This window comes from Scophthalmus maximus, chromosome 12 (genome assembly GCF_022379125.1).
Source record: "Scophthalmus maximus strain ysfricsl-2021 chromosome 12, ASM2237912v1, whole genome shotgun sequence".
Lineage (NCBI taxonomy): Eukaryota > Metazoa > Chordata > Actinopteri > Pleuronectiformes > Scophthalmidae > Scophthalmus > Scophthalmus maximus.
Window position 1 is genome coordinate 22,353,267 of NC_061526.1, and position 12,081 is coordinate 22,365,347.

The 12,081-nt window shown below is 46.8% G+C and overlaps 1 protein-coding gene across 4 annotated transcripts; it reads right to left on the minus strand.

Annotated features, from left to right (window-relative positions):
• Window positions 1–907: 907 nt before the first annotated feature.
• Window positions 908–11,457, minus strand: vezt (vezatin, adherens junctions transmembrane protein). 4 transcript variants are annotated; one of them, XM_035604843.2, is made up of 12 exons: window positions 11,251–11,457; window positions 10,101–10,232; window positions 7,237–7,326; window positions 6,942–7,126; window positions 6,514–6,798; window positions 5,157–5,315; window positions 4,830–4,977; window positions 4,297–4,667; window positions 4,003–4,196; window positions 3,398–3,504; window positions 3,101–3,308; window positions 908–2,391 (listed from the first exon to the last, which is right to left on the minus strand). In XM_035604843.2, the coding sequence occupies exons 1-12, from the start codon at window positions 11,284–11,286 to the stop codon at window positions 1,850–1,852; spliced, it is 2,457 nt and encodes an 818-aa protein (XP_035460736.2). In that variant the 5' UTR covers window positions 11,287–11,457; the 3' UTR covers window positions 908–1,849. The 4 variants fall into 4 exon arrangements, with proteins under 4 accessions (XP_035460736.2, XP_035460744.2, XP_035460721.2 ...); XM_035604851.2 differs by having other exon boundaries at window positions 5,157–5,303; window positions 11,251–11,456; XM_035604828.2 differs by lacking the exon at window positions 11,251–11,457 and adding an exon at window positions 10,759–10,859.
• Between the last annotated feature and the right edge of the window lie 624 nt (window positions 11,458–12,081).

Here is a 12,081-nt window from a genome sequence, read left to right on the forward strand (position 1 = left end):
GCAGTATACAGACATTAATAAACTACATTTAAATAAATGTATTAATCAATAGGGATTTAAATGAGTAACTATTTATAGACTTATTCATACAAGTTTTCCCCATCGACATACACAAGAATGTTTTAAGTTCAGTTATTGAAGAGGTTTGCAAAGCACCAGTGGCAGTAACAGAGGTGACCACCAGATGGCATAGCAATAACAGTGAATAAGTAATATTTAGGTGCTTGTTTGGTACTTGGTGCATTTTGTTGAGTTCATAAGAATCTATACTGAAGTACAAGTATCAAATACAACAATGTAAAATAAGCCACTGCGAGTAAAAGTCCTGTTTTCTCTACTATAGTAAAAATGTGCTTAAAACATTAGTAAAAGTTCTGGTTGAGCTGTTAAATTATTGTATATGACATTATTAGATTGTTAAAACTGATCCATCAGTGTGTAGGCAGCACTTGTCTGTAGCTACTCTAGGTTTAATTTTGAGGCCTATTTAATATTTACTTCAGGTCTCATGTCTAACTCATAAACGTCTGAAGTGGGACGAGGGGCCACAACTTCACACTGGTCTCGAGTAAAGGAGGTTAAAAAGTAAAATATCTACAAAGCGATGGCTTTTTATAAGCTTAATGTGCTTTTTAAAAATAAAATAAGAATTTTGAGACTGTATCAAATTATGTCAAATCAACGGGAATACTCACAAGTACCTAAAAATTGTACCAAAGTACTTTAGTGAGTGTCGGTCTGTGTGAGAGATTTAGAGGGGAGCAGCAGCTGCTGTGGGTCAAACTAATGCAAAATCCCACAAAACGTATCAAATGACAGACCAAACCTGTTCCTTAACCCCCTCGGCCATCGGATCCTCTGAAACATGAGCACGGAATAATACGAGAGAAGACCCCGGGACACAACGAACACTTCCAGAATGGTATTTTATTTCACCTTGGAAATTCCTCCTCCTCTCCCCCCGAGGGTTAGGGTGCAGGACGAGGCAGACATGAAGACAAGACAGACTTGGGGGAGGAGGCGGAGGCAAACACATCAGGCCACTCGCTCTTATGGCATCTTCATGTGGAACATAAAAGTTACAGATTGACGCTCACACGCTGCCTCCTCTTATATCACCGCGCGCACACACACACACACAAACACACTCACTCACACAGGTATTTCGATTTTATATCTCACAGCAGCACAGTTCCATTAGATTCATGCCACACACGAGGCTCGGTAACGTTTCCCACTGATTGTCATCCCTGGAAACACACACGGAGAAAAATGGGATTGTTTGAGTTTTAATTTAGTGTTTCCATGACACAACAGTTGTATTCCAAATAGGATTGTGAATGTATGTTCAGTTGTATGTCCACTTTACTGTAATACCCCATTGTGTCCAACAACAGTGTGTGTGTGTGTGTGTGTGTGTCTGTGTGATTAATTTACATCTAATCACATCTGTATCTTCTTTCTGTCTGAACAAACCTCCGGAGAATCATTCACCGTCGTCTCGGAATATTGTTCTCAGCCGTCTCACTTCCTCCGGCACAAACAATTTATTAAACATCGACTCAGACGAGACCGTTCCACTCACAGAGATCTTTTCTTTTCACTTGGACACGACACGTCACAGAGTAACCTGCAGACATTCTGGTCTTCCGACCTCAAAACACTGTAAAGTTTTTGGGTCGTTTTCCGGTACCTGAGTTTTTGACAGCACGAGAGCAGAAAGGAATTGTGGGTAAATGTACAGTTAAAATGGACGGATGAGTAGTGTTGGAGTGTTAATTTTTAAATATCTCATCGACCCATCGACAGACGACACACAGACGTAAACACAGTCTGTGCGAGTTTCATTTTAGTCCCTCTCCTCCTCTTCTTCCTCTTCATCCTCCTCCCCGTCGGCATCTCCAAACGTCTGCTCCTCCATGTTGACGAGCGAGTGCGAGCGCGCCGCCACCTGAGCGGCGAGTGCGGAGCTGAAGCTGAGCGCCTCCGAGCCGTGGATCTCCGTCAGTCTGTCCATCACGGAGACGGCGGGGACTCGGGGCTTCAGGAGGCAGTCCAGGCCGTTCTGGGACTCAGCCTCCTCCGGGAAGCCGCCGTCGTACTGGTGCAGCTCCGACTCTCCGCCTCCTCCCCGGTTGCAGACCGAGCTCCCCCCCGACTCCCCGTCCTCCTCCGCCTCCAAACCGCAGCTGAACTCCCTCGTGGCCGGCTCTGCGAAGGTGTTGGGGGTCGCCCCGTTTTCTTCCCCTTCCTCCTCTTCCTCCCCTTCGCTTCCTGCGGCGTGGTTTCCCTCTTCATGGCCGCTTTCCACCGAGCCCACAGAAGTCGGAGCATCTGACGGTTTGTCGTCGGGATCCAAACCGTCCTCGCGAGCTGAAGGCGTCACAGCAGCTGCAAAAGGTTGGAAGAGATTCAATGACCATGGTTCGACTCATGCACTGATGAGCAGATAAAAATCTCCCATATACAGAATTTAAAACATTAATAACTAAAGATACTTTTTATGTTAAAGAAAACTAAAGATGAATATTCTTTTGTGCTGGTTTCCATAAATGCATAATGGATCATTCCAGGAAAGAATTTGATGGAAAATTATGGGACAAACTTTTTTCCAGTTATCATTCAAGCAACATTTTGCAGTTTCCAGCTTTTTCAATATGAATATCTTCATATGTTTCAATGTTTTTTTACTCTCCTCTGATATTAAATTGAATATTTTTGGGTTTTTGAACTGAATTTATGGAATTTCACAGTTTGGGATGAATTAAATATCTATCTATCTATCTGTCTGTGTCTGAAAACTAAACAGAACAAACAATTCAAAACCAATAATTAAAATGTCCCTTTTCATGAAACACATTTTAAGATGACAATTAAGAAGTAGACAAGCAATTCTTAAAATATCGGGGGCGTCCATCATGAATTGTTGATTAGCACATTCATTTTGAGACATTTAAATGGCTTAAATTAAATTTAATATCAACTATCTATTTTTTATTGATTATATTTTTCACAAGATGCATCTTCTTTATTACCAAAAGACCACATGTGCAGATTTTTTCATCATCATCATTATCATCATCATCAGATCAGACCAAACCTTGGTCATTGAAGAGCAGCTGCTTCCTCTTCATCCTCTCCCCCTCGGACGCGCGAAAGCCCAGGACAGCTTTCAGCTCGGACAGGACACGGCGTGACTCCTCCCTCTCCCGCCGCTGACGCTCCCGCTCCTCCGGCGACAGCAGGTCGCACCAGGACCCTCGGCCTTCGCCGTCAGAGTCGGAGTCGGACACGTAGGCCTCCCACTCCTGGTTGGAACAGAAACATGAGTGACGTCATGAGGAGAAGGGGAAGAGGGGAGGATGTAGGGAGGAGTAACAGAAAGTGCAACACTTACCAGCTCCTCTGGAACAGGGTCTCTGTCCAGGATCAAGGGGTAGGACGGAGGAGGAGCGGGGATCTCGGACACAGGAGTACCACACTGCTGCAGACCCTCGATGTTACCTGAGGAGGGGGTGTAAACTCACATTACAACAGCACGTTAGTGGAGTGGACGTGCTCTCTGGGACGTTCCAGAGGAGCTGTGGACTAGAGTCATGGTAAAGAAAGGAGGAAGTCTGTGCTACAAAAATAGGCCCCAGTCTAAATGTAGAGAGGGCGTCACTGTCCTGCTCTGTATATATTGTGTTGCATTGTGGGAAACATGGGATGATGAAAAGCTGTTAACTGCTAATGAAGTTTAAGTATGTGGTAATAATTTCACTATTCACAGTCATACTATAACAGAAACGCCTGTTTCCTAGATTGATGTTTATTTCGGTGATATAATATTAAATAAAAATTAAATTCTTTACGCTTAATCACAACTTTATTCTCATAATATTATGACTTTTTTCGTGCAATATTATTACTTTTATTTTTTTCCTCAACGTGGCCCTAAAACTCAGTCGTACTATACAGCAGACGACCTAAAGACAAGCGGCAGCATGTTACTGATTTCACCTGGACAGGCGTTGGCCCGACGCAGCATGCGCTGCACCTGGCCGATGGTGTCCTCCCAGCAGCCGGCGCTCGCCTGCATGTGCGGCTGAAGCTGGTGCAGCCGGTCGCTGAGGTCCTGGTAGCCGTCACACGTCAGCTCCGTCAGCTGCTTGGACACCATCAGCTTCTCCAGGTCGTCCTCCAGGATGATCATCCTGACGACACGGACGCAAATGAAGTTTCACTTTATCGTATTGGAGGTTTAGAATGAGGCCAGTAGGGTTTTTTCTGAGTTTGTTTGTGTGTTTGTCTCACTCGCTGAGCAGGGCCTTGAGGTGCAGCTGCAGGCTCCGGATGGACGTGTGCAGGGTGTTGAGCTCCCGGCACTTCTCCCTGGCTCGCCCGGTCCGGTCGGAGCCCGCCGTCCTCGGCTGCGTCTCGAAGTGTCGGTGGAAGTCGTAGCTGCGCTGCACTTCGCCGAGGCAGCCGGCCAGGGCGTGATGCAGGGGCTCGGTCACCGCGCCGATGGAGCGGTGCAGCGGCGGCGGCGACGACGGAGGAGGAAGAGGGGATGTTTCTCCTTTGAACGCGGCCTCTTCCGGTTCCTCTATCCGGCTCGGCGACAGCAGGAGGGCGAGTCGGCGGAAACATTCAGAGCTTTGTCCGACCCACAGCTGGAACAGCATCTGCAGGAGAACAGACCAACAAAAAAACAGAAACAAAAAGTGTTTTTCAAGATACTAAGCACAAAGACGGACAGAAGAGGAAAGGTTTCAGTGGATTATGGACGAGACGTTTCAATCGTTCTGGTCTTCTCCCCCCCAGGTGCGACCCCCCTCAGGCCTCACTTTCATGGCAGGCAGGCTGTAGTCGTCCGTCAGCTCCTGGGCCTGCTCGTCGCCCAGGTGCTCGATCCCCAGGCCGAGGCCGAGCTCCTTCAGCGGCACCGCAGACACGTAGTTGGTCACATTGTCGATCTCGGAGTTGAGGGGGAACGTTGGGCCGGGGGGTTAAGGACACATCGCATCTCTGTGAAAACAATGTGCGTCTAAAGATGGCTGCATATTACGACTTCTTACTCTGTTATCTGAATATTTAAAAGGGGAAGTCTTTATGCTGCCTGACTACAGATTCCCTGATTTATCTCAGCTGTTCTCTCCAGGTAAAAAGGATATGTCTTGAGCATGTGACAGGTGGCCCTGCGCGAGGCTCTGAAGGCCGAGCGGAGAGCCCGGTACAGCGACTTCCTCAGTCCGATCAGCTGCTGGCCGCGCGGCACCGCCCCCGGCCCCGCCCTGCTAAAGGAGCCGGCCGCACTCACCCTGTCGAGCAAACTTGACAAGTGAAATGTGATACAACTGTGGAGACGTCCCAGAGAGGCGCGCGCGCACACACACACACACACACACACACACACACACACACACACACACACACACACACACACACACACACACACACACACACACACACACACACACACACACACACACACACACACACACACACACACACACACACACACACACACACACACACACACACACACAACACTGAACGCCACATCGCTAAGGAAAGACACACACACAACAAGACATTTGTGACGAAACGACACACAGAGACGATGAGCGCTACACGGGGATGTTACTCTACCCGGCTGAAGACTAATCGGACATGCTACTAAAGGAGGATTTTGGCATTTTGGGAAATACGCTTAATCACTTCCTTGGTAGAGTCAGATGATAAGAACGATTTCACTCTCCGTTCTGTGTGTTCTAGTCAGGGGATTATCTCTGCCTCGCTTGAAGGCTAAGTTATTATTACAGTTATTATTCCTAACCCTTAATCTGACGATTACTCCACCACAATTAATCAATTGTTTAGTCTATAAAACATCCAAAATGTGCCAGTAACAGATTTGCAGATCTTAGAAAAGTGACTCCTTCAAAAGTAAAAAAACCGAAAAACCCCAAAATCTAAATTTTTCTGAGATATATGAGAAAGAAAACGAAGAAATCCTCTCACTTGAGAAGCTGGAAAACAATTAATCATTTATCAAAATAGTTTATACATTTTTCGTTTCAGCTTTAAAAAAACCCATGCTAGTGGTTTCCCCGTTTCCAGTTTTTATGCTAAGCTAAGCTAACCCGGTGCCGGCTGCTGTAGCTTAATCATAGTTCATGTACAGACACGAGAGAATCAATCATCTTATCTGACTCTTAGCAAGGAAACAAAAAAAAGCAAATTTTGCAAAATAAAGTAATTCTTTAAATCACTTAGTTTAATACTATATAAACAGTGATTTTATGTAATATTAAAACTAATACTACTGGTGTTTTACATGACTGTCACATGAATAGTTCAACACCAACAGCAGGAAGGTTAATTAACACACCTCCAACCAAGGGGGAATTAAATGAGCAGGTTTGGACGAAGCATTGACATTTTGGAGATATGATAGAATATGAATTCATATTATCATTAAATGATTGGGTGAGGGGTAGGTGGGACATAAGGACGAGCACAACTTACAGGGTGAACCCTCTGGAGATGACCTCGGTCTCTTGCACCAGACGCAAGGCCTTGCGGGACAGGCCCGTCAGGGTCTTGCTGTTGTGGAGCAGCGTCTGGAGCTGGGCGGCGCGGGCATGGACGTCCCTCTGCATGTGCCCGCGTCGCCACAGCACGATCCCCCGCAGCGCTGCCCAGCCCAGCAGGGCCAGGCCGCAGGGGGCCGCGGCCAGGGACCAGAGGCCCTCGGACACGGAGCGGAGACCCATCAGCACCGCGACCAGGCCGACCAGCCCCGCAAAGTCCCTGAGGGAGAGAGGAATGATTTACATCAGTTTTTAAATTGTACAGTAAATGTTGATTCATTAGTCTCGGAGAGCAGCAGTGAAAATAGTATATATTAGGGTCCCCCCCCCCCAACATTCCCTTTTAATGTGTGTGTTTCGCACCATAGCGAGGGGCTGGCGATGAGGCCCGGCCTCGGCAAGGCGCTTGTGCGGCCGGCTGAGCCGGAGGGCGAGGAGGCGAGGGTGAGGAGGCTCGGGTCCAGCAGCTCGATCAGCTCCACGTCCTCCTGCAGCAGCACGTCCTGGTCCAGAATGCACCTCACAGAGTACTGGCCGAACACGCAGTCCTGCGGGACAAAAAAAGAGAAAAGAAAAGAGGAGGTGTTTTTTTTTATATAAAACAGAGCACTAGTGGTTTAAGTGCCAACATTCTCTTTCTGTTTCCAATTCTACCCACCAGCTGTTGCTCCAGCTCATGAGATGCAGCCGCCTGGTGAATCGGGCTCCATCTCCACATGGTGTCGACCAATCTCCACAACCGTCCTCCCTGCGGATCACACGGGGGGAAACATAAACATTAAAAAATACTAAATGATGCACATTTTAAGTGTTAAAGTCATTTTGTTCCTTGAGAGAATTTCCCAGTAATCACACACAAGCAAGCGCTCGCTCGACGAGGAGTTTCCCAGGAGACAAACTCTTTCAGGCAACAACAATAAGAGCAATGTGTGTGTTTTTTAAAAGAGAAAAAAAAGAAAGAAACACACTCACTCACTCACTCCTGAGTCTTGTATAAGCGCCGCTGTGGCACAAAAAAACACATCACCGCTTCACTTCTACTTTGGAATCGTAACCAGAGTGTTTTCACATTTTCAGCATCAATAAAAGTTTTATCCTTTTACAAAACATGCGGTAGTTCGGACTTAAAGAGGGAAGAGTTCTTTTTCTCTGTTTTATTTCTTTGCCTCCGAGGAGTCTGTCTGAATTTTTAAGACGTTTCATTGCAGAACAAAAACCTCCGGCTTTTTTTCCTTCAAAATGCTGCAAGTTTTTTCCCCTTCCAACTGTCAAGAGCCTCCAAAAAAAAATATCCTAAACTGTGTAAAGTCCAAACATGAACCGGATCTACTGTAAACTAATCAGCTTATTGTACGAACGTTGTGTGGCATCACTGAAGCTCTTTGTTTAAATAATGGGATTGGAATTTTGAAAGATGCTTGTGTGTTGAGGCTTTAATTAAAACATAACAATCTATTATTATCAGTGACAAAAACAGAGAATCTTGCATCTCAACATTGTGTGTGTATGTGTGTGTGTGTGTGTGTGTGTGTGTGTGTGTGTGTGTGTGTGTGTGTGTGTGTGTGTTTGTTCATCGATCCACACTGGGGAGTCTGGACGCTCTGACCCCTTTTCAGGGGGGTAAAGCAAAAGTGTTGTTAGTATAAAAACCGCAGTCGTATTGATTACTGATTGGAGACCTTGGTTCAGGTCTGGTACGTTCACACAACACTTATGTATCATGTATGTGTGTGTGTGTGTGTGTGTGTGTGTGTGTGTGTGTGTGTGTGTGTGTGTGTGTGTGTGTGTGTGTGTGTGTGTGTGTGTGTGTGTGTGTGTGTGTGTGTGTGTGTGTGTGTGTGTGTGTGTGTGTGATCAAAGTAGGCCACAACTCCGCTCAGCCTTCTCTCCAGTGTCAAAGCAGCAAATCCCATCAGATGCCACCACAGAGAGAACGATGTAAACCTTGTACAGACTCTCACACAAACACACACACGTCTGTCTTCTCACTGCAGTTAATACCCTGGTCCACTCATCAGTATTCCGCTGGTGTCACAGGCAGCAGTGGACTGACTGACTGACTGTTACTACGCGAGACACAATGAGCCCACTCGGCATGAGGCCCTCACGTAGAATAAAAACAACAGGGCTGCAGCAAACCATTATTTTCATTTCATGTTTCATCTTGTTAATATCTTATGTCCTATTTACTGTGGCCTATCAGCGAGAACAAGGTGTTCGTCTATTGGTCTCCAGGAAACTGGTCACAGAGCGACAACGACCCGAGAGCTTTTCCTGTCTCATCCGAATCCCTCATCCCCCCCTCGACTCCTTAGAACAACAGCGCTCCAGAGAGGAAGCGTGACACGTACGGAAAGTTCCTGAATGAAGAAAACACAACACCGTTTCCCGTCGCAGGGGGGAGGGGGAGGGGGAGGGGGAGGAGGAGGATGAGGGAGGATGAGGGTCATGTGATCCCGAGCTTCCCGGGACGCGTTTCTCGTCTGACTCAAAACTAACAATCGTCAACTGTTTAATTCAAGTTTACAGATTTAATCCTGTGAGCGCAGAGTTGAAGTGCACACGAGTCTATTAAGAAACAGGCTTACGCGTGTACATTTCCATAAAACACACACACTCACACAGCTTCTAAAAATCTGCACAACAGCGGGAGGGAGATGCAAGACGAGAGCGTTTGTCTTTTCTGATCAAATAATTTTTTTGAAGAAAAAAACATGCAACACAAAGTACCTGTGTGTGTGTGTAGGGAGCTCTTCTGGACATGTCCGTCTAACACTGTCTGACTGAAGTGCTGCGTGTAAAACCAATAAAACCAACAGTTCGCACGATGATGGAGACTGTGCGCCAATATGTGTGATTGACTGAGAGTCGATGGTCAAATTAATTACTTTCTGTCTGACTGCACAGGTCAGACAGTGACAATAACACACACACACACACACACACACAGACACACACACACACACACACACACGCACGCACGCACGCACGCACGCACGCACGCACGCACGCACGCACGCACACACACACGGGTGTTAGATAAAGAACGGGACAGAGACGGACCCAAGGTAAGTTTGTTGGCCGAGACATTTTAGACGAGTTTCATTTCATTGAACGATTTACGACTGAAAGCTTTATTTAATCAATCTCGGGTTGCAGCGAATTACTATTTTCATTTTCCCGCTAAGGAGGTTATGTTTTCATTGTCGTTTGCAGAAAAGGCTGCCGGTCCAATCACAGCCGATTATTTGATAATGGGCGGGGTTTAAAAGAGAAGCGACTTTTGGAAACAACCGAAGATGCCGCTGATGAACGAAGAAACGACTAAAAGTACCTGATATGTTCAAATGAATCCCATGTAACGGACATGACACAAGGAAGAACACACGGGGGGTGGATCCAGGATATTTTCCTTAAAGTTCCCTCACTTTATTTAACATTGCGAGATGGACGTTAGGGAAAAAACATCTTTAAAAGACGGGGAAACGTGTGACATTTGTGCAGGTGATGCGGGACACTCACTGAGGTTTTCTGCCGCTCGTCGCGGTCTCCCTCTCGCTCGCCATATTCCTCCTCCTCCTCCCGCGTCGCCGCCGGACATGCCTCGAAGTCCGTGTGCCCTAGGTCGTGCAGGTACTGGAAAAGAGGAGAGTTCTGCGAAAGAGAAAGAGACGACACACTCGAGTCAGACGGGGAACGATCGGATGAGACGATGAGGGAGGGAGGGAGCGAGGGAGGGATGGAGAAGAGGCAGAGGAGAGAACATGTGGCCACTTGGCTCATCCTGATTTTCCCCCAGTTTTCCTTTTAAGGGAGGGAAAAGTTGAGCCTCCATCCTCACCCATAGCTCCTACCTCTGCTCCGTGCAGCTCACTTTTCTTTCTCTCATCTTCATGAGGATTGCAGTAAATCAACTCCTACAGATAGATGTCTGTGCCCGTCTTTAGGGCCTCTCAACGGCAGTCGACATTCCCCTTGAATGTCCCTCTGGACAATCGCACCGTGTCCTCAAGATGTCTAAACCCACTCGCCTCCCAGCTGCAGGAGGTGAGGTGAGGATAACAAACGTGAGCAGCTGTGTCTCTGCAGCCTGATCAGCTGGCACAGGAGCATCTCATCAGCCTCATGTCGGTCGACAACCAACCCACGGTGACATGTCAGACACTGAAATGCTACTCACGTGCATTGTCACATCAGGTCGCAGCTCATGCTGCCAGTCACCGTCCAGATGGTGTGTTCGTGTGTCTGTTTCTAGAAGCGACGCATTGGATGTGCTCATCCTCACCTCACCCTCACCCCACCTCCTCCTCCTCCTCCTCCTCCAGCAACTGGTCCAGTCATTTACCAAACACCACCGAGCCAGCAGTGAGCAACTAAGGGCCGAGCTGAGCCGCTCTCATGACCAGCAAAGCTCCTTTGGCAGACACGCCGGCCAAGTATGTGGATTTGTTCGCTGACAAGAGCTTCTGTGCAAGCTAGCATGCAAGCTAGCTAGCTTGACAGCTTGCTAGCATGCCAGCTAGCTAGCTAGATTGACAGCTTGCTAGCATGCTAGTTAGCTTGACAGCATGCTAGCTTGCCAAGCTAGCCGACTGTCTAATGTTGGGCGGAATGACAAAGCATAACATTGTTCTAATTCATTACAAATGAAAACAACGGCAAAGACACAGACCTCAAACACCACATCTTCGTCGAACTCCTCCGTCATTGCTCTCCGCCATCTGCACGCTGCGCGCTTTGCATTATGAAGTTGTAGCGGGGGGGGAGTGGAGTCAGGAGGGAGCAGCCGTTCAGAAGTTGTTGTTGGTGGTGGTGGTGGTTAGCCGTTTGCTAAAAAACGTAGCGTAAAAACTACATTTCCCGTAATGCTCGGCGTCCGCGACCGCCGCTTCCTCGCGAGCAACGAGCAACGAGCGATCGTTCCGTGGCGGCTCGAGCGCCTCTAGTGGTCGCGAGAGGGAACTGTTGGGAAAAGTTAGGGGAGTAAAGTTGACGGAAATCTGCGGGTGAATTACTTTCAAAATAAAAACCACACACATTTTGAAATAATACTGTAAATAGAAAGTGCAAAAGTGACACCGATTCTTCTTCCACATTGAATTTTTAAAGCTGAAACAGTTAGTTGACCACAAGTCGGACGGAAAAAAAAATAATTAAATCAACAAATGATTTAAGCAATAGTCCTTTTTTTCAACAAAATTTGTTTTAAAAAATAACAAAAATGATATTCTAAAGCAGGATTTCCTGCTTTTCTTTGTCAGATATTATTTTGTAATTCAAGAACAAAACATCTGAAGATGTCGCATTGGGTTATGTGAAGTCGTGGGCTTTTTGACATTTCATAAATTATTATTTATGGGGGGGAAGTAATTGTAAACTGCAGCTCCAATAGATTCAGTTAGAAACTTACACATGTTTCACAAAAAACAATACGACAATATACCTTGGTATATCCTACATATTATTTTTGGTGTCATTGAAAGCAAGTATTTGTAAAGCAAGA

Bases quoted from the DNA above. Each gene is read 5' to 3' on its own strand.
- vezt (XM_035604828.2), bottom strand. From the start codon at position 10,857: ATGAGCACATCCAATGCGTCGCTTCTAGAAACAGACACACGAACACAC. The intron at 7,127-7,236 runs GTGGGTAGAATT...TTTGTCCCGCAG, and splicing joins ATGAGCTGGAGCAACAGCTG to GACTGCGTGTTCGGCCAGTA. The intron at 3,505-4,002 runs GTGAAATCAGTA...CCCCCTCCTCAG, and splicing joins TCGGGCCAACGCCTGTCCAG to GTAACATCGAGGGTCTGCAG.